The sequence below is a fragment of the Palaemon carinicauda genome, chromosome 19 (genome assembly GCF_036898095.1).
Source record: "Palaemon carinicauda isolate YSFRI2023 chromosome 19, ASM3689809v2, whole genome shotgun sequence".
Classification (NCBI taxonomy): Eukaryota; Metazoa; Arthropoda; class Malacostraca; order Decapoda; family Palaemonidae; genus Palaemon; species Palaemon carinicauda.
This window is the reverse complement of record NC_090743.1, coordinates 118,772,660-118,795,294: the sequence shown is the minus strand read 5'-3', so window position 1 is coordinate 118,795,294 and position 22,635 is coordinate 118,772,660. Positions and strand designations below refer to the sequence as shown.

General features: G+C 48.6%; 1 protein-coding gene across 2 annotated transcripts in view; it reads right to left on the bottom strand.

Annotated features, from left to right (window-relative positions):
- Nucleotides 1–480: 480 nt before the first annotated feature.
- The window catches only part of LOC137658779 (uncharacterized), a 60,682-nt gene continuing 38,527 nt past the window's right edge, over nt 481–22,635 (bottom strand). For both annotated transcript variants that reach the window (XM_068393805.1, XM_068393804.1), the window contains exons 7-8: nt 1,724–1,870; nt 481–1,396 (exon numbers count right to left, since the gene is read on the bottom strand). In XM_068393805.1, the coding sequence (XP_068249906.1) occupies nt 940–1,396; nt 1,724–1,870 (604 nt within the window). In that variant the 3' untranslated portion in view covers nt 481–939. The remainder of the gene's footprint in view (nt 1,397–1,723; nt 1,871–22,635) is intronic.

The following is a 22,635-nucleotide window of genomic DNA, read 5'->3' as shown; positions in this document are numbered from 1 at the left end:
CCCAATATCATTACAAAATGTGGACAATATAGGAAACAATCTGAACTTTGTACTTGAAGAAAGCTAAAAATTTTACATACAGATCATTCACACGTAACAGTACAGTTAATCTTTCAACCCTAAGCTACATTGAATTATCTTTGGTCCTGTCTCAGGTGCTCTCCAAACCAATTTCAAACATCATTTTAATACTGTAAATACATTTTGAACGAATTAAAATATTTAGCCAAAGATAATTGAGACCTAAACAGTAAAAGCGAAGTAGTTCTTAAACCCAAAGAAAACACCAGATTACCTGTAAGTCATCCAGTTGTTCAAGCTGTGACATCTTCATAAACACAAAATAACACAGAGCTACGAAAAACACGTATGAACGTTCACGGGTGCTGACAAGGAATGATGGGAGAAGGTTAGGTAGTGGTGGTGGTGGTGGTGGTGGTGGTGGTGGTGGTGGTGGTGGTGGTGGTGGTGGTGGTGGGAGGGGGGGGAGGGGGAGTAGCTGTCGTGAACGACACCTTGTAGTAACAGGGGATTTTGAAAAGGGAGAAGCTTAATTGGAAAGGGATCTCTGGTAGTGGTATCACTCGCCCCAGTTTTAATACCGACACTTTAGGAGTGAGCGAGCTGGATATATTCTTAGCATTCCATGCAACTTTTTTCTCTGGTATATTTAGCAGTATTTATACCTTTGAAATGGTGCTTTAAGGAGCATTTCACGGAGCGACACAGGTTGAGCTCAGAAATAGATTTTTCCTTCATCAAAATCCCTTTCCTGTGACTCTCCTATCTTTATATCTCTAATATATTATTTGCTACTTTTAAGAATAAATAAAAAATCATAACCTTATTCATCTCTTGCTTACTAGTTCTATCCTGTTCTTATATTCTACAGCACCGGTATACTTAATTTCTTTGTTTCTTAGAATGCCACCAATTATTTTATTTCAATGGGTATGGTGAAGATGGTGCACTAACATCTGTTGGTTCAGGAAACAGAGAATGGTAAGCTGGAGGAAGATCTAAGGAACTGGAATTCTCAGCGGGTAAGAAAGGAGCGGAAGGTGTAGGAGGACGAGAAGAATTAAAACTTAGAGATGAATCTTGAGGGGCAAAGAGAGGATTGAAGGCTACTCCATGATGATCAGGGAGCACATTAATGGACGTCTGTGGCAGACGATGATCATCGAGTGTATCGTTTTCTGGCTGGCGTGGAGGTAAGCCACAGGATGTTTTGATACGTTGGTCAGTTCTGTTTGAATGAACTATGAATTCTATTGGATGATCATTGCTAGTTATTTCACTTGTAGTTTCATGGTTATGAATGACATCTCCATAATGTTCAGAACTCTCTGCTGATGGTTCGCAACTCAATGGACCTCTTTTCTTTCTAAGAACCCTGAGAAAGTTTTTGACATTACAAAATTACATAAAGGTATCAATACAATTAAAAAAAATGACATATTTGTCTCGAAAGGAATTTGGAAAACATAGTACTGTAAATGGTATTTCATAGTTATCACCGTCAACAAATGGCAGTCAACGTTTATTTTTTAAGCAAATATAGTTACACAAATCGAATCTCAATTTTTGCCAAAAAGACATGGCTAATGAATCCTCGAAAAGACTTTGTTAATGAGTCATAAGCAATTACAGTAATTAAAAAAAAAAAAAAAAAAAAAAAAATAAGATAGATATTAAAATTCACATCATAATTAGTACTTACTTCTCAAATGTCCTCCTTATCCGAAGAGCCCAAAATGTCAATATTGCAATTCCTAAACAAATGCCAAGTACAATTGGGCCTTCCTTGGCTTTTATCTTGTACTTTCCGCAGTAACAAACTTCTTCATCTCTTATATATATGCAAGGCCTGAAAATTAATAGGCTATACAGTAATACTGGTAAGTAAATAATTAAGGAATGTATAGACCAACAAGTCACTTAATACAGTCAAGCCTCGTTATTCACGATAGTTAGGTTACAGACACAGGCGCGATAAGCGAATATTTGCAAATAAATACTACACTAGGGTGGGCCTACTCCCGACCTAAAAAGTTACTGCCCCTTGCCATGAACGGGTGCCCAAGATGATGATTAACACAGTAAATACTGCCTAATATGACAAATTCGAAGATAATTTGTATTTTTCCTAACCATACAAACCTTAGCTATTTACAAAGGTTTACTTTTAGCGCAGCTGAAATGACGAGCCAATAGTTTTTAACGAGGGTTAATTACCCCCGCGCTAGTTAGCGGGGGGTGGGGAAGGGTAGCTTGCTACCCCTCCCCCCTCCACACACCGGTGACTTGCTTCACTTCACTTAGAGGTAGGACTTGACTTGGGGGTCAGGGATGGCGGGCACATATGTGTAAATAGCTAAGGTTTGTATGGTTAGGAAAAATACAAATTATCTTCGAATTTGTCATTTGTTCCGTAACCGAAATACAAACCACGCTATTTACAAAGGGTGACTTACCCCTTAGGAAGGGTGGAAAGTCCCCAGCCTTACTGACTTCGGCTTGCCCGGGGGCTCGATCCCTTAGTGAGCAGCACTAGAGAGAGGGAGCCCCTGTACCTCACAGGTTCCTAGCATCGCTAGGAACGAGTGGCCTACATAAGTAGTGTGAGGAGGAGAGTGTGACTCGTCCTATGAAGTTGACCTTGAGACCTTCAGATAGGAATTCTAGGATAGGACGTTCCCCATACCACCTCGTCAGGGTATGGGAGACGCAACAGTATTAAGCTTAATACTAGGAGCACAAAGAAGCATGGGTTACCTGCAGAGGTCGAGGTCAGCTATGCGAGGACCAGGATGCTGCTTCCCCAAGAGAGGGGAGAATGAAGAAAGAAGTAAGGGTCAGACATACTCTTTCATTCACACAGACTAAGACCGGGTAACAACGCCCTCAACCTACTGCTACTTGTCCAAAAAGGAGCCTGAGGTTAGACCAGCTGTTGTGCAGCCACCACAGGGCCGATAGAGAACGTATCGAGGCTCCTGTGGGTCACGTCTTGCAGGTAGTGGGCTGTGAAGGTCGTTTGACGCTTCCAGACCCCCGCTTGAAGTACCTGCGTCACAGAGAAGTTTCTCTTGAAGGCCAGGGATGTAGCAATACCCCTGACATCGTGGGCCCGAGGGCGACGTGACGGAGGAGGGTCAGGATTCAGGGCATGGTGGATAACCCTACGAATCCAAGCAGAGATGGTGTTCCTTGTGACCCTCCTCTTTGTCCTGCCTGTGCTCACAAACAAAGCTCGCACATGAGGACGGACTGCAGCCGTTCTCTTCAAGTAGTACCTCAGACACCTCACTGGGCATAGTAGCAGCTGGTCTGGGTCGTTTGTTACAGAACGGAGACTCGCGATCCTGAAAGAGTCGAACCGAGGATCCGGCACTCCAGGATTCTGAGTCTTGGCCACAAACTCAGGGACGAACCTGAACGTTACCTCCCCCCATCCCCTTGAATGGGCGATGTCGTACGAGAGACCATGAAGTTCACTAACTCGCTTGGCCGAGGCCAAGGCGAGTAGGAAAGCCGTCTTCCAAGACAGGTGGCGATCGGAGGCCTGGCGTAATGGCTCGAAGGGAGGTCTCTTGAGAGACCTGAGAACTCGAACCACGTTCCAAGGAGGGGGTCTCACTTCCGACTGGGGGCAGGTAAGCTCATAGCTACGTATGAGTAAAGAGAGTTCTAGCGATGAAGAAATATCCACGCCCTTCAATCTGAAGGCCAAGCTTAAGGCTGAGCGATAGCCTTTCACTGCCGAGACAGAAAGGCGCATTTCTTCTCGCAGATACACAAGGAAGTCCGCTATTGCTGGAATAGTGGCATCGAGTGGAGAGATACCCCTTCCACGACACCAACCACAAAAGACTCTCCACTTCGCTTGGTAGACTCCCTCAGAGGACCTTCGCAGGTGCCGAGACATTCTCTCCGCAACCTGTTGCGAAAAGCCTCTCTCCGCGAGGAGACGCTGGATAGTCTCCAGGCGTGAAGCCGAAGCGAGGCTACGGCCCTGTGAGGGACACCGGAGTGGGGTTGTCTGAGAAGCTCGTGTCGTGGAGGAAGCTCCCTTGGGAGTTCCGTCAGGAGTTGCAGAAGGTCCGGAAACCATTCCGCGTGATGCCATAGCGGAGCTACTAGAGTCATGGAACAGTTGACCGATAGTCTGGTCCTGTTGAGCACCCTTCTCATCAGACAGAATGGTGGGAAGGCGTACACGTCGATGTTGTCCCACCGTTGCTGGAAAGCATCTTGCCAGAGTGCCTTGGGGTCCGGGACTGGTGAGCAGTACAGGGGCAGCTTGAAGTTCAAGGCTGTCGCGAACAAGTCCACCGTCGGGGAACCCCACAAAGTCAGGACTTTGTTGGCTATCTGAGGATCCAAAGACCACTCGGTACTCACTATCTGCGAAGCCCTGCTCAGACTGTCGGCGAGCACATTCCTCTTGCCAGGAATGAAGCGAGCTGATAGTGTTATCGAGTGGGTTTCGGTCCACCTCAGAGTCTCTACTGCAAGATGGGATAGCTGTTGCGAAAAAGTACCTCCCTGCTTGTTGATATAAGCCACTACCGTGGTGTTGTCGCTCATCACCACCACGGAGTGACCCGCCAGGAACCGTTGGAACTGTTGAAGGGCCAGAAAGACGGCCTTCAATTCTAGCAGGTTGATGTGTAGGCACTTTTCTGATTCTGACCAAAGGCCTGAGGCCCTCTGGTTCAGAACGTGCGCCCCCCACCCTTCTTTTGACGCGTCCGAAAACAGAGTCAATTCCGGGGGGAGGACGAGAAGACTCACTCCCTTTCGCAAGTTCTCGTCGGCCAGCCACCACCGCAAGTCCGTCTGTTCCAGAGACCCCATTGGGATCAGAGTGTCCGGGGAATCGGATCCTTGATTCCACCGGGACTTGAGCCGCCATTGAAGGGATCTCATCCTGAGGCGGCTGTTTGGAACCAGACGGGCCAGGGAGGATAGGTGGCCCAAGAGACGCAACCACGATTGGGCGGGGAGTTCTTTTCGCCTGAGGAAAGGTTCCGCCACCCTCCTCAGCCTTGCTATCCGGTCGTCTGATGGAAAGGCTTTGTGGAGATTGGTGTCTATTAGCATGCCTAGATAAACCAGTCGCTGGGACGGCTGCAGAGAGGACTTCTCGAGGTTTACCACGATCCCCAGATCCTGGCAAAGATCTAGAAGCCTGTCTCGGTGTCGAAGAAGGGTCGACTCCGAGTCTGCTAGGATCAGCCAATCGTCTAGGTAACGAAGGAGACGAATGCCGTTCCTGTGCGCCCAAGTCGAAATCAGGGTGAACACTCTGGTGAACACCTGAGGAGCTGTGGAGAGACCGAAACACAGCACCTTGAACTGGTAGATCTTGTTGTCTAGGCAGAATCTCAGGTACTTCCTGGAAGACGGATGGATTGGGATCTGGAAGTACGCGTCCTTTAGATCCAGTGTACACATGAAGTCTTGTGGTCTCACCGCAAGTCTGACTGTGTCTGCTGTCTCCATGCTGAACCGGGTTTGTTTGACAAACCTGTTCAGAGCCGAGAGATCGACGACGGGTCTCCAGTCTCCAGTAGCCTTCTTTACAAGAAAGAGTCGACTGAAGAAGCCTGGAGAGCCGTCCACGACCTCCTGGAGAGCACCCTTCTCGAACATGGTCTTGACTTCGGCCTGAAGGGCCAGCCCCTTTGCCGATCCCATGGCATAGGAGCTCAACGACACTGGATTCGCTGTCAGGGGAGGTTGAGATGACGTGAACGGGACGCGATAACCTTGGCCGATCACCGAGATCGTCCAAGCATCGGCCCCGAGATGTTGCCACCTGCGGACGCAACGCTGAAGGCATCCCCCCACAGGTGGACACGCAGGGGGACTGCCACCCCTAGGGCTTGCGGCCGCGGCCGCCACCCCTAGAAGTCTTGCCTCCCCTGGAGGACTTACCACCCCTCTTGACCTTGGCTGGAAAGGGCTGGGGCTTAGACACCACTTTCTTAGCTGCCGGTGCCTGTTTTGGAGCCTTACGAGGCTGTTGCTGCTGTTGTGGCGGGGCTGGAGGCTTATAGGGCCGAGTTGTAAGGGCCCTGTGGAGGAGGGAGTCCGTGCTGGATTTCCTCCACCTCTCAGCCGTTCGCTCCAAGTCTTGAGGCTCAAACAGGCTCTCCCCCAGGAGGGAGGCATGTCGGAGCCTACACACATCTACGGCGGGGACCTTCGGATGGAATCTCTCGGACACAGCATCGCGACGCTTCAACACCGAGTTGGCCCACAGGGTGGTAACCTGGTGCGCCAAGAACTCGATGGAGCGGGTGCCCGAGAGCAAGAAGGTCTCTAGGGCCTTCCTATTGGTCTCCTTGGACAAGTCCTCAGATCGCAATAGGATGCCCAGAGATCCTAACCAGAAGTCCAGCCACGAAGTGGCCTGCATGGCACACTTAGCGACCTTCTCGTGGTTAAGGATCTCTGCCGCCGAGAACGACACCTGCCGGGCAGAGAGTTTCTCCAAGGGAACTCCCTTCGCCAGCTCCTCCACAGAGTGATGGAGCGGAAGAGCGAGGTTGTGCTCACCCAGGATCTCGAAATACCTCCTCTGCTGAAGGCGAGGAGGAGGGATGAGTTTGTTCCCGGCAGTGGAACGACTGGAGGAGGCAAGAAGTGCGAGCTGAGCATTGGCCCTAGCTCTGGCACTCTTCAGCCCCCGAGACCAGGGCAGAGCTGCACTGGTCTTAGGGGCCTTCCGAACGTCGAACACTTCATCCAGAATTGTGTCTTTGCCTTCACGGGGGGGGATGACTGGATCCGTAAGACTGTTAAGTTGCCTTATCAGGCTTAGGACCTGCCAGAAGGCATGTTCGGACTCTTGCTGTTCTCCTCCCTGTGGGCTGGCAGCTAAGTCTCCTGCCCCAGGAATCTCTTCCTGGGGTGATACGTGGACATTCCCCTGGGTAGTCATGGGTTCCTGTCGAATCCTTGCAGAGGATTTAGGGATGGTCTTGGAATCCTTGGGCTCCCTCCTAGGAGGGATACAGGATCCCAACAACGAGGTTCGAGGGGCCCCTTCCTCACGAGACAATTCTCCTGCCTGAAGCGAAGTCTCCCCCCCTGGTGCCGGGGGGAAGACTACCGGTCCACTGGACTCACCTGAGGACGGAAAGGCCTCGTCCACGGGAGAAGGAGAGAGTACTCGTGCAGGAGAGGGGACCCTCGAGACCGACCTCTTGGGAACCAACTTCGCCCTGGGGGAAGTCACCACGAAGTCCACTCCTCTCTTTCTCTTCAGCGAAGGAGAGACAGCCGCTGGTTTGTTACCCTGGCCGGCGAGTGCTGGTTTCATAACCCTCACTAACGCCCGTGCCAGCGGACCAAACCAAGTCTGCTGCTCAAAGGACACAGAGTCCGAAATCCTCGCTAAGGTGAAAGGGATCGGGCGATCCTTTGGAGTGGACACGACGGTACCTGCCTGAAAAGAAGGTGGGGAAGAATGTTGTAATGACCTGTCCTCGTCCTGCAATACCAACCTGTGCTTGGATGGAGGTGATCCCGAGTGCCGTCTAGGAGCACGCGTCCCTGCTGCTACCACCGGCTGTGGAATTCGCCGCGAACTATGGTCGCGCGAGGGTGAACGGTCGCGCAAAGGCGAATGGTTGCGCGGGCGTACAGGCGAGCGGTCGCGCGGGCGCGCAGGCGAGCGGTCGCGCGGGCGCGCAGGCGAGCGGTCGCGCGGGCGCGCAGGCGAGCGATCGCGCGGGCGCGCAGGCGAGCGATCGCGCGGGCGCGCAGGCGAGCGATCGCGCGGGTGCGCAGGCGAGCGATCGCGCGGGCGCGCAGGCGAGTGGGCGTGAGGGTGGGCAGGTAAAGGAACACGTGTCCGAGGCGACGAACGCAAGCGATGGCGCGACGGCGAGGGATCGTGCTGCCGCGTAGGTGAAGAAGATCGCTGGCGATAATGATCACGTGATGGTAAGCGATGGCGAGCAGCATGTGAAGGTGAATGATTGCGCGCAAGAGGGCGGTCGTTCAGGGTTGAGCGATGAGGAGCAGCATGCGTAAGCGGGCGATCGTTCAGGGTTGTGCGATGGCGAGCAGCATGCGTAGGTGAATGATCGCGTGAAAGGGTGCGATGGTGATCAGCATCCGCAGGAGGGCGATCGTTCAGGGTATTGCGATGAGGAGCAGCATGCGAAAGCGGGCGATCGTGCAGGGTTGTGCGATGGCGAGCAGCATGCGTAAGCGGGCGATCGTGCAGGGTTGTGCGATGGTGATCAGCATCCGCAGGAGGGCGATCGTTCAGGGTATTGCGATGAGGAGCAGCATGCGTAAGCGGGCGATCATGCAGGTTCGTGCGATGGCGGGCAGCATGTGAAGGTGATCGCTGGCGAACTGGTGATCGCTGGCGAGCTGGTGATCGCTGGCGAGCTGGTGATCGCTGGCGAGCTGGTGATCGCTGGCGAGCTGGTGATCGCTGGCGAGCAGAAGGTCGACGCGTGTCCTGTGAGAGGATAGGTTCACGAGCAGGAACGGGAAGATCGCTGGCGCGTTGGCGAACATGTGTTTCTGACACACGATGGTGAGCAGGGAGTTCAGCAGGAACTAAAGGGTGGTCAGAGACCGCAGGGCGATGGTCCTCAAATGAGCGCTGACGCTCGGAAGAGAGCTGACGAGCAGGAGAGCGCTGGCGAGGGGGGCGAACCTCAGGAGAGAGCCGACGAGCAGGTGAGCGTCGGCGAGCAGGAGAGTCTTGGCGAGCAGGAGATCGTCGACGAGCAGGAGATCGCTGGCGAGCAGGAGATCGTCGACGAGCAGGAGATCGCTGGCGAGCAGGAGAGCGCTTGTGCGCTGGCCCTGCTCGCGTAAGGGAAGAATCCCTTAGCCCCGAAGGGACCGTTGCCCGTCGGGTGACGAGTTCTCCAGAAGGCGAAGATCCGGCAGGAGATGGAGAGCGGTCCGCAGAGAGGTTCAAGGAGGGCGGAGTAGTCGGTTGAGGCTGACGAGGAGAGTCCCCCCCGGAGGACGAAGACCCAAAAAGGCGCCTCTTAGTCCCCCTGTAAGGGGAAGGGAGGCCCTTGTGGCGTAGAGGGCGGTGAGCCTTACGGCGGAGGCGGCCTCGGGGGAGATCGTCGGGACCATCGGTCCTCCGAAGGGGAGTCTCCTTCAAAACACTTCCCTCAGAAGGAAGCTGGGCAGCAGTCGAGACCGAAGGACTCACTTCCCCCTTCGAAGGATGCACGGAAGGAGGAGGAGAGCCTAGAGCACCATCACCAGCAACAGCACCTGCGTCGGAAGGCCCAGCCACGTCGGAGGCCTCTGTCACCACGACGTCGACAATAGACAGAGGGTCTACCTCCGCTACCACCGGCGACTGTTTAACAGCGGCCCCCAACGAGACAAGGTCAATAAGAGCGACCCTGGAGGGCAAGCCCTTAAGCCCCAGGGACGACCAAATCTGCAACAGATCATCACTGGATAAAGAATTATTATCAATAACCTCCCCCGGAGGAGGAGGGGGAACCGCCTCGCTATGGGAGGCGACGCCCTCTCCCCCCACCGAAGGTAGGGAAACAGAACAAGGGCCTGCGCTCCCACTCGGACGACTCTCCTTAGGAGGCGGACGAGGGGGAGCTTCGGAGGAGGTTTGGGCGGCGGAAGAAGAGTCCCGAGAACCTTCCTCCTTCAAGGCTAACCCCGGAGGAGAACGGTCTCTCTTGGACTTCTTCTTACGCCGACGGCCAAACCTCTCCCACTGGGAGGCAGACCACTCCCTACACTCACGGCACATGTTATCCTGGTCGCACCGTCGGCCCCGACATTGAGGGCAGAGGGTGTGAGGATCCGTACTCACGTCCGACATGAAAGTCCCACAAGGACGACCGGCAACTCCAGGGCATGTCCGCATATTAAATAAAAGAAAATAACTGAAGGTCAACTTCCAACCAATCACACAAGCTGTAAAGAAAAAGAAGAAAATTAAAGGCTGTCAGCGAAGGCGATGAACAGACACGTCTGATCACCGCCGAGCCAAAAGTGAAGTGAAGCAAGTCACCGGTGTGTGGAGGGGGGAGGGGTAGCAAGCTACCCTTCCCCACCCCCCGCTAACTAGCGCGGGGGTAATTAACCCTCGTTAAAAACTATTGGCTCGTCATTTCAGCTGCGCTAAAAGTAAACCTTTGTAAATAGCGTGGTTTGTATTTCGGTTACGGAACAAATTGTTGTAATTTGGTTTCTACAACAGTTTATAATCATATGTACAATGTACAGTACATTTGCACACATGTACTGGACACAATAAGGTTACAGTACAGTACTGTGCTAAGTTTAGAGTCATCATCATCATTCCCTTACTGTTCTGTATAACAAAAGTTGTTCCTATTTAATAATACTGTACTGTAACCTAATACTCACTGATACTGTAGTGAATATTACTGTAATATATATACGGTAATATTACTACAATACAGCTTAACTGTACTTATTTTAAGTGTTCGGTGTTTTCGTATCAAGACTCGTAGCCTACGCCGCTACTCTAGAAGCATGACGCAACTTCTTATGTGTTGTCTCTTACGTAGTATGTTGTCTATACTTTGGTAAAGAGAAATACAGCTCATTTTATAAACTAAAAACTTGAATATTTCAATAATAATGGTTTCTTTTAGATAAATAAACAAAACTGTGCATTTGATAACTTTTCAACAGTTGATATCTCACTTCTTGTGTTTTCTCTTGCTCAATATGTTATCTATACTTTTGTAAACAAAAATACAGCTTATTTTATAAACTAAAAACTTAAATACAGTATCTCGATAGTAATTGTTTCATTTCAATAAATAATCAAAAACTATGCATTCGATTACTTTTCAACAGCTGATATTTCTCTCTCTCTCTCTCTCTCTCTCTCTCTCTCTCTCTCTCTCTCTCTCTCTCTCTCTCTCTCTCTCTCTCTCTCTCTTTCATTGTTGCATTCTAGAAAATTACAATTATTCAAATAGTTAATTGAGCTTCAATAAAACATTTGTGTACTTTTGTTTTGAATTTTGGGGGCGCTTTATCAATCTAAGTATTTTGGGGGTGATCACGGCACCCAAAACAGATTGATAAATGTTTTATTGAAGCTCAATTAACTATTTGAATAATTGTAATTTTCTAGAATGCAATAATGAGAAGAGAGAGAGAGAGAGAGAGAGAGAGAGAGAGAGAGAGGAGAGAGAGAGAGAGAGAGAGAGAGAGAGAGAGAGAGAGAGAGAGAGAGAGAGAATGAAATTTTTGATTCTTTGCTAAATCTTTATTGAGGTTTTATAATCCAGCACCACAGAGCTAAAAATTATAAAAATCGTGCATCGGCAACGAATAAAACTTCGGTTTACGTTATGCTATTCAACTTACAGTACAAGTACAGTGATACCTCGGTACTTGACCATAATCCGTTCGGGATCAGTGTTCGACCTCCAATTTGTTCGAGTACCGAAACCTTTTTTCCCATAAGAAATAATGGTATTTATTTTTATACGTTTCTACGCACTACAAAATGCCCAAAATATTAATAAAACGTGTACCTAAACAACAATAATTATTTAAATGTGTACGAAATTGGTCGGAAAACTATATAAAAGGGATTTTGACGAAGGAAAAATCTATTTCTGGGAAGAGACCTGTGACCCCCGGTGAAAGAAGTCCTTCTTTACACTTTTCTAATATAAATCTTCCAAATATACTAGAGAAAGATCAAAGCATGGAATGCAGAGGTTACTACCCTCGCGCGATCACCTTGTGGGTGTCGTGTATACAACAGGGGCGTGTGAAAACCACTATTCACAGGCTGTCTTCCATTTAGATAATCCCTTCATCAAAGGGGAGGGCCGTGACAGGCCCTAGAGAACACAGTTGGACTACCCCACCGACACCTACTACGCGCGCCCTCCAGGTCATCCTTCTGCAAGAACATATGGCTTGGCAAGGAAAAAAGGGGGTGGGTCCGTACAAAACAACCGGGAAGGGTTTCACCGGGCGTCACAGGTCTCTTCCCAGAAATAGATTTTTCCTTCATCAAAATCCCTTTTCTGTGGCGACCTGTGACGGCCGGTGAAAATGTACCAGAGAATGCCTTCCAAGCCCAATACAATAATAACATAATAAGGAGAAAACAAACACCATGTAAGCCAATAATATAATACTGTAAGTAAACATAAAATTACAAACTAGCCAAAAGACATAGGGGACGTAAGGCTAAAATAATTATGAAGACTAGGAATCATCTGAGTGTCTAGTCGCAAAAGGTAACAATCTTACATGTCTAAGCATATCTAAACATTAAAGGAATGGTAAATACAATAACAGTTAAATCATAGGAATTAAACATGGTAAATAACTTAGGGCTAACGAACCACCCAGGAGAGTGGCGACGTGGTGTGAGTGGCGGGTAGGAGGGACGAGAGAAGAGATGGAATAAAGGAATAATCAGAGATTAATGGGGAGAGATAAGACTCCCCGCTGCAACCGTAGGGTATTTAAGGGCCTGTAAGTTCTTTAGATAGTGGCGTTTGAAAACCATAGGAGATTTCCAACCCGTATATTTTTTAAGGTCATCAAAGTCCCTGTTCTGGAAATAATTGGTGGAGGCAGCTATTGACCGTATATCATGAGCATGGGGAAATGATTCCGGGTTAGCATGTTTAATGAAGTAGAGGATTTGTTGTCTGATACCTTGAATGGTCATAGTACCCCCTTGTTCCCTGATAAATAAGGGGCCAGACGAGCGGGTGGCAGATCTAGCTAAAAAGGCCCTGAGAGTAGTGACTGGACACAGCGAAGGATCCAGGGGAAGAGATAATCTTCCAAGGGGACCACCTATTTTGCGGGTCCTCATTTTTAGCAAGGAAAGCTCTGTCTGGAGAAAGCAGTACTGTAGGGAGGAAATCTATGTTTTCCGGGTTACGTGAGAGAGCTGCTAGTTCTGAGATTCTAGCACCTGAGGCCATAGCTGTTAGAAATAGAGTCTTCCTAAGCAGAGTGGTATAAGAGCAGGACTCATTGTCCGTGTCTGACGCAAGTTTGAGGACATCGTTCAGAGACCAAGAGACTTTTTGTGGCCGATCCAAAGGTCGAAGCCTAGCACACGCTTTTGGAATAGATGAGAAATAGGAATCAGCTAGGTTAATGTTAAACCCAACAAGGAAGATCTTCTTCAAAGCTGACTTGATGGTGGTTTTAGTGCTAGCTGCCAGGCCCTTGTCAAATAGGAACCTAAAGAACAAGATGGCTAAATTCGGAGTCATACGAGTATGGTCTGAATTCTTTAGGAAATATGTTATTTTCATTAGTAAAATAAATTTTTGAATATACTTACCCGATGATCATGTAGCTGTCAACTCTGTTGCCCGACAGAAATCTACGGTCGGGATACGCCAGCGATCGCTATACAGGTGGGGGTGTACACAACAGCGCCATCTGTGAGCAGGTACTCAAGTACTTCTTGTCAACAAGAACTCAATTTTCTCCTCGGTCCACTGGTTCTCTATGGGGAGGAAGGGCGGGTCCTTAAATTCATGATCATCGGGTAAGTATATTCAAAAATTTATTTTACTAATGAAAATAACATTTTTCAATATTAATCTTACCCGATGATCATGTAGCTGATTCACACCCAGGGTGGTGGGTGGAGACCAGCATACATGTTAACAAAGAAGCTAAGTATCCCGTATCTTATTTTAGCCGTTATTCAAAATAACAAACATAAAATAAATAAGTACCTGGTAAGGAAGTCGACTTGAACCGTTACTCTGCCTTTTTAAGTACGTCTTCCTTACTGAGCCTAGCGATCCTCTTAGGATGCTGAGCGAATCCTAGGTGCTGAAGTATTAAGGGCTGCAACCCATACTAAAGGACCTCATCACAACCTCTAATCTAGGCGCTTCTCAAGAAAGAATTTGACCACCCGCCAAATCAACCAGGATGCGGAAGGCTTCTTAGCCTTCCGGACAACCCAAAAATATTTCAAGAGAAAGATTAAAAAGGTTCTGGAATTAGGGAATTGTAGTGGTGGAGCCCCCACCACTACTGCACTCGTTGCTACGAATGGTCCCAGAGTGTAGCAGTTCTCGTAAAGAGACTGGACATTGTTAAGATAAAAGACGCGAACACTGATTAGCTTTTCCAAAAGGTTGCGTCGAAAATATTTTGCAGAGATCTATTTTATTAAAAGGTCACGGAAGTTGTGATAGCTCTAACTTCGTGTGTCCTTACCTTCAGCCAAGCTTGGTCTTCCTCATTCAGAAGGGAATGAGCTTCTCGTATTAACAGTCTGAAAATAATAGGATAAAGAATTCTCTGACATAGGCAAAGATGAATTCTTAACTGAACACCATAAAGCTTCAGACGGGCCTCATAAAGGTTTTTAAAAAAAAAAAACTTAAGAGCTCTACAGGACATAATACTCTTTCTAGTTCCTTTCCAACCATATCGATAAGTTTGGAATAACGAACGATATTGGTCAAGGCCGAGAAGGCAGCTCGTGTTTGGCTAGAAAACCAAGATGTAGAACATGTAGCCGTTTCGGATGAAAATCCGATGTTCTTGCTGAAGGCATGAATCTCACTGACTCTTTTAGCTGGTAAAGCATATCAGGAAAAGAGTCTTAAAGGTGAGATCTTTCAGGGAGGCTGATTGAAGTGGTTCGAACCTGTCTAACATAAGGAATCTTAGAACCACGTCTAAATTCCAACCAGGTGTAACCAAACGACGCTCCTCCGTGGTCTCAAAAGACTTAAGGAGGTCCTGTAGATCTTTATTGTCAAAAAGATCTAAGCCTCTGTGACGGAAGACTGATGCCAACAAGCTTCTGTAACCCTTGAAAGTGGGAGCTGAAAGAGATCGCTCTTTTCTCAGATATAAGAGGAAGTCAGCTATTTGAGTTACAGAGGTACTGGTCGAGGATACGGATACTGACTTGCACCAGTTTAGGAAGATTCCCCACTTCGATTGGTAGACTCTAAGGGTGGATGTTCTCCTTGCTCTAACAATCGCTCTGGTTGCCTCCTTCGAAAAACCTCTAGTTCTCGAGAGTCTTTCGATACTCTGAAGGCAGTGAGACGAAGAGCGTGGAGGCCTTGGAGTACCTTCTTACGCGTGGCAGACGTAGCAGGTCCACCCTTAGGGGAAGAGTTCTGGGAACGTCTACTAGCCATCGAAGTACCTCGGTAAGTTATTCTCTCGCGGGCCAGAGGGAAGCAACTAGTGTCAACTTTGTCCCAACGTGAGAGGCGAACTTCTGCAGTACCTTGTTGACAAACTAGAACGGAGGGAATGCATATAGATCTAGATGAGAGTAATCTAGTAGAAAGGCATCTCAAAGAACCACTGCTGGGTCTGTTGAGAGCCTCTTGGACATCGAGGTTGCGAAGAGATCCATGGTTGGATGGCCCCAAGTGACCCAAAGTCTCTTGCATACATCTCTGTGGAGGGTCCAATATGTTGGAATTATTGTCCCTTCCTACTGAGACAAACTGCTAAGACATTCAAGTTGCCTTGGAAGAAACTTGTTACTAGTGAAAAGTCAAGACCTGTTGAACAGGAGAGGAGGTCACTAGCGAACTCGCACCATGTCAGAGAGTAGGTCCCTCCTTGCTAGGAGATGAACATCAAAGCAGGGAGTTGTCCGTGTTGACCTCCATTACTTTGTCTTGAAGGAGAGACCTGAAGCTTTTCCAGGTCAGACTTACTGCCAGAAGCTTCTTGCAGTTAAAATGCATTGTCCTTTGACGCGAGTTCCATAATCCCGAGCATTCCCTACCGCCTAAGGTCGCACCCCAGCCTACGCCCGATGCGTCTGAGAAGAGAACGTGGTTGGGAGTCTGAACAGTCAGGGGAAGACCCTATAAAAGGTTGATAAAGTCCTTTCCTCAGGTTAGACCAGACTTATCTTCCGGAAACCGGGATCGAGACTGCTTGTAGCGTCTTGTCCTTTTCCAGTGAAGAGCTAGATGAAACCGAAGAGGACGGAGGTGTAGTCTTCCAAGTGACACCAAATGCACCACGGATGACAGTGTCCTAACCAGACTCATCCACAGCCTGACAGGGCCGTATTCCTTCTTCAGCATCTTCTGGATGGATAGCAGGGCTGGGGATTGATCTTCTCGTTCAGCCATGTCCTCATCAGAGGGTTCCTCATCCGAAACTGATGAGGAAACGGCAACGGAGTGGGCAACGTCTGACTCGCTGAATCCGGTCGCACTGGTGGATGCGTGACGGAGCCGGACACAAGATCATGGTACTGCTGCACAGTCTGTGAACTGACAACCATGGGGAAGCGAGGAAGTACAGCGACAACCCGAAACTGTCTAGACTGTCTGGGTAGTACAGACAACTCCTTATCGGGTTGCTGAGGTTGCCGCACTGCGTCACAACAAGTCACCTCTGCTGGTTGTTGAACGTCTTCCCAGTGACACACTGACTCCGTAAAAAATCCTCTATCAAGGACTAAGCTTGGACTGCATGTCTTGCAACAAAGCCCAAGGTCTATGGGAGCAGGTGTGGCAACAGACGGGGTTAGCGACTGAAGCGGAACCATTTACCCTCCCTGGAAGCATGTTATGCTTAATTAAAAGTCCATAGGAGGCTAAGCAGCTTAAGGCTCCTCTCCAAATGACAGAGTCCTCAAGGGAATATCAGAAGGAGGGAGAACAGCACTTTCTCATCTACAGGAACCTTCTCTCAGTGAGGGTTTCACTGGTGCAAAAGCAGCAGACCAGAAGGCAACGTTATGAAACTGCTTGACAGTCTGTGAACTGTCAAAAACTGAACTGTCAACCACAACAGGAGCGTGAGGACATACAGCACTGGTGAATAAGTAGCAGACCAGAAGGCAACGTCATGTAACTGTATGACAGTTTGTGAGTTGGCAACAACCAAAGTTGTGTGGGGAAGCCTCAACTCCTGACTGACTAGTTTGCTGCTGGCGAGTGGCGGTAACCACAGTGTGTTGCGGAGGCTGACACACCGTGTCAAAACACGGCAGCTTGTGGTAGCTCACGCACGGCAACGGAGTGCTCTTTGTGTGGGAGTCATCATACATCTGGCAGGGTTGACTAGTGCATGGGTGGAGGAGCTCTCACAACAAGAGTGTGAGAGCAAGAAGCCATGCCGGGCGCACAACCGTGGGAGGTGTAGGCCCACGGGTGCATCGTCAACCTTCTCCGCAGTCGGCGTGTGGGAGCTGGCAACAACAAAAGCAGAGTGCTGGAGCGTGGGAGGGGCTGCGGTGGGTTGAGGAGCATGCGGTATGGTATGCGGAGCATGCTGTAAGGTATGCGGCTCATGCTGCATGGTATGCGGAGCATGCTGTAAGGTCTGCAGAGCATGCTGCATGGTATGCGGAGCATGCTGTAAGGTATGCAGAGCATGCTGCATGGGCTGCGGAGAATGCCGCATAGTGCTGGAACCCGGCAGCTCTACAGAACCTTCCCACTGCTGATGCGGTAGCTCACGCATGTTAGCAGATGGTGCAGCAAGATCATGCGTCTGGCAGGGTGGACTGCGCATTGGTGGTGGAGCTCTCACAGGTGGAGGGTGGGAGCAGGCAGCCGCAGTATCTGCTGAGCGCACAACCTCGGCGGGTTGTAGGTTAACAGGTGCATTGTCAACCTTCCAGCATGATACTCCTGCATGAAGGAGCAAGCTGAGACTGTATAGTCTGCAGCATGGACCACTAGGGTCTATGAAAGACAACAACAAACGGAGCTACTGTCCGTTGTGACTGAGGGTCTAAAACCGCTGGTGCGGCAACAGACGGAGTTACTGCCTGTTGCGGTACCACCTTGCCTCTCTGGGAGGTGTGCAGTTGTCGTACTGCAGCAAGTCCGAACTGACCCAGTGGCTACACCTAGGCCGTTGGACTTGCGCGGAAGGGACCGACTTGCACTTAAAAGCTGCAAGATTTGGTCCATGGTTTCTGCGAGAAACCTCTTCCGCAGACGAGGAATAAATGGGCTCTCTCGTCTTTGTGTGGGTGGGGTGATCACGTCGGCAACGTGTGTAGATACACCCGAAACCACGGAGGGAAACGTCTGTTCGTTGATCAAGGCCTGTGGAACCCATAAGTCCTTCGACATTACTTCTCCCCTGGCCTTGGGAGCTTGTAAGAGGTATCGGACTAGGTGAACAACTGGCACGAACAGACGAACCCTCGAACGCAACACTGTAACACTTTGCGCATATCACTTTATCACTTTTGATTTTCTGTTTGCACTTATTTCACTGAACTCGAAACTTTAAGTGGTTTGTACCTGAAACACGCAATCCTATCCTTCATTAAAAGGTAGTAATTGCGAAAACAGTATTACAATGTAACAGAAAAACATAATGAAAGATAAAGAATTCAGTGGCTGGAAAAGAGACTAAACACTAGATCAAATAAACTACGTTTAAAATCTCTCACCGCATAAAGCCTGGGAACAAGAATAAAACTCTAGAAACGTTTTACCTTCTTCCCCTATAGCGACTAGGGAGAAGAGCAAAAAACGAGAACAACGTTACCCGCTTGAATGAAACGTTTATCCTCCTCTCTCTCCCTCCGTCTCTATCTCTCTCTCTCTCCTCTTGACTTAGAACCTGAGAGATGAGCCCAATTATATATATCGTTAAAACATATTATTTGTTAAAGGAAAAAAACTGAAAGGTTTCCCAAATAAAAAGTTCCTTTATTAGAATTAAAACCATTTAAGCTAAGAAAGAATGAACAAAACGCTAGAATCGGTTTACTCTTACTGCAACGTGAAACCGTGAAATACTCTCTCTCTCTATCGTAACGATAGAGCGCAAGTTGAACGTTCTGAACGTCAACAACTGCGGAGACTAAACAAAACGTTAGTTCAACTTTGAAAACAGTACGAGACTATCAAAGAAATTCTTTCAAAAACATTAAAATTAAAATAGCATAAATTCTTAACAGGAAAAACGATATGACGGGCTCAATGTTAATTAACTTCGGTTCCAAGTAAGGACCGCCTACTATTAGGAAAGGTCGCATATAAACAAACATAAAAATTAATTTTTATAAGTTTATAATAAATGGAAGTTAATCGAAGAGGCCTATAAAAGGCGGAGAGATATAAAATAAATCTATAACTTTGTTAAGCAAAATTACCAAAAACCTAAACACACTTCCGTCTAAGGGAAGGGTGGGTATAAAAAGAGAAAGAGAGTCTATACTCTCTTCGACACCAACACTTCCGTCTAAGGGAAGGGTCGGCCATTTAAAAGTGAAAGAGAGTCCATACTCTCTTCGTCACCATAATTAAAACAAATTAATTCCAAAAGCTTGCTAAGCTAATGATAAAGCTTCCTGAATAGCGAAGGCTAAACTCTAGAGCAAATACATCACCAAATCGTGAACAATAACTCCAGAATCAACAGCGTATCCAAGTAGGTCTAGCCGGTGGCACGACAGAGGAAAAATTGAGTTCTTGTTGACAAGAAGTACTTGAGTACCTGCTCACAGATGGCGCTGTTGTGTACACCCCCACCTGTATAGCGATCGCTGGCGTATCCCGACCGTAGATTTCTGTCGGGCAACAGAGTTGACAGCTACATGATCATCGGGTAAGATTAATATTGAAAACTGCTAATTTCTTAACAGCCGAATCATATTGACAAATTGTCGAGTCCCTTTTGTCTGCTTCGATGAAGAGAACGTTTTCCGGGTCAATGTTTGCGTCTTTACGAGCTGCAAACTTCATGAAGTCCACAAAGTTAGGGTTTTGGCTATCCTTGAGGAATCTGACAGTCTGTGTTTGGATTACTTGGGTCAGTTTGGGGAATGGAATCCGCAAGGGTCGGAGTTTCAACTCGAGGAGGAGAGGAAACCAACTGCTCTTTGGCCAGTGAGGTGCTACTAAAGCCACTGCCCCCTGATTGGTAACGTCTCTGCCTGGTGTTTGCCAGTCGGGGGTTCGAGTCCCGCTCAGTCTCGTTAGTGCCATTAGTGTTTGCAACCTTACCATCCTTGTGAGCTAAGGTTGGGGGGGTTGGGGGAGCCTATAGGTCTATCTGTTGAGTCATCAGCAGCCATTTGCCTGGCCCTCCCTGGTCCTAGCTTGGGTGGAGAGGGGGCTTGGGCGCTGATCATATAAAATATGGTCAGTCTCTAGGGCATTGTCCTGCTTGCTAGGGCAATGCCACTGTCCCTTGCCTCTGCCATTCATGAGCGACCTTTAAACCTTTAAATTAGAAGAGTCACTGGTGGAAATAGGTAAATCTTCCTCCAATGGTTCCAATCCAGGGTTAATACATCTATGGCATAAGCCTGAGGGTCCATGTTTGGTGTCACATAACACGGAAGTTTGTGATTCATCTGAGTTGCGAATAGATCTACCTGGAGGCCCGGAACCAGTCTGAGTATCCACCGGAATGAAATTATGTCCAGAGACCATTCTGATTCCAGTGGTTTCGTCCTGGATAGTGAGTCCGCTATCACATTCTGGACTCCCGCTAGGTGAGTTGCTGACAAGAACCAGTTCTTTTCTGTTGCCAAGGCGAAGATAGTGACCAGGATCTGATTCAGGTTGGGCGACTTGGATCCTCCTCTGTTGATGCAGTGTACTACGGCTGTGCTGTCTGACACTACTCTGATGTGGGTCGACCTCGGAGGAGAGAGTCTCTTCAGGGTCAAGAACACTGCCATGGCTTCGAGAACATTGATATGGAAGTGTTTCATGGCGGGGGCCCAAGAGCCCTGAAACATCTAATGTTCGTAGTAAACCCCCCATCCACTCAGAGACGCGTCTGTATGAATTGTCACTTGTGGAGGTGGGAATTGAAGAGGAACCGATTTGGAGAGGTTCTTCGGTTCGGACCATGGCTGTAGCCTCATTTTCAAGACAGAGGGGATCTTCGAGACCTTGTCTCTTAAAGGTACTGTGGCTCTCTTTCTCCAAACTCGATTGATGTCTTTGAGTTTGGCTTTCAATAGTCGATCTGTTACTGAAGCGAATTGAAGAAGGCCGAGGATTCTTTCTAAGGCTCTTCTGGACACCCGTTTGTGTTTGAGAAAATTCTTGATCTTGGAAGCTATTTCTCTTACCTTTTTGGGAGGTAGAGACAGCTTGTGCTTTGAAAGGTCCCACTGAATGCCTAACCATTCGAAGTGGTCTGATGGTAGTAGGCGGGATTTTTGGAGATTGACCCGAAATCCCAGGTTGGCGAGAAAACGAAGTACTTTCTTCATAGCTCTGTTGCATTCCAGGGCCGACCGAGCCCAAATGAGCCAATCCTCCAGATAAGCAACAATCTGAATCCCTTGGTTCCTGAGTTGTTCTAACACTGTCTCTCCCAGTTTCGTGAATATCCTGGGTGCAATGTTGAGGCCGAAGGGCATGACTTTGAACGCAAAGGCTTTCCTGCCTAGACGGAAACCTAGGTAAGGAGAGAAGTTTCGAGCTATTGGTACGTGATAATAGGCGTCGGTAAGATCGATAGAGGTGGTGAAGGCCCCACGGGGAAGTAAGGTCCATACCCGAGAGATAGTCAACATCCGGAACTTGTCGCAGAGGATGTAAGAATTTAGCTTTGACAAGTCCAGAACCACTCTCAATGCCGACGAGCCTTTCTTCGGAACTGTGAACAGGCGGCCTTGGAACTTCAGCGATCGAACCCGTTTGATTGCTTTTTTCTTGAGTAACTCTGTGGTGTACTCTCTCAGTATGGTAGTGGGTTTCTGGAAGAAGGCCACTGGTGGAGGAGGAGAACCTTGTGACCATTTCCACCCCAAACCTTTGGAGACTATGCTGTGAGCCCACGGACTGAAGGTACAATGGTCTCGAAAGTGGTAAAGTCTCCCCCCTACTGGGACTATATCATTGCGAGGGAGTGAATCTAGGTCCTTTCCCTCCTCGAGCACCCATTGTCCTAGGTCCGCTTCGTTGACGGAACTGTCCTCTACCCCTGTAGCTACCTCTCTGGTGTCCACGAAAGGGACCTGAGGGTTTGTAGTTAGGGTTGTATGCGGGTGAGGGCATCCAAACGGGGTTGGGTTGTGTACCTGGGGGGGCAGTGAGGTAGACCACCTGTTGAGGGGGATTCGGTTGTAGAGTCGACGAAGCAGCGGGAGACTGTGATAACGAGTGGGTAACAGACGATTGATGGTAGTGACCTCGGTTCGTCTTGTAAGGGGCAAATCTCTGTTTGCTTTTGGGCTTCAACCTTCCTTTTGGCAGTGAGGCCCCACCTCGCTTGCAAGTTTTGGTTTGCTCTCGCAGCGTCTTGTATAACCTTGTTCACCTCCTCCTGAGGAAAAAGGTTCTTACCCCAGCAGGGGGAAGCTATCAGCCTCTTCGGTTCATGTCTGATCGAGGCCTCAGATAGAACGTATTTCCTGCAAGTAACCCGAGCCGAACAAAACTCGTGTAGGTCGATTTGGAAGGACAGAGACAGGTTCTTTGTGAATACCCGGAACAAGGTCTCAGTCGGATAAAGCGAGGCTAGAGACTCCACGGAGATAATGGAGTGGAGAGACCTAGCTAACCTATTCCGTGCCTCAAACTCGGTCTTGAGAAGATTTTCCAGTAATTTGGGAAGCTTCTCGGAAAACAGATTAGAGGCGCAGTCTGGGTCTAACTTCCCTACTGTGAAAGTAGAGGGGGCATCGTCCCA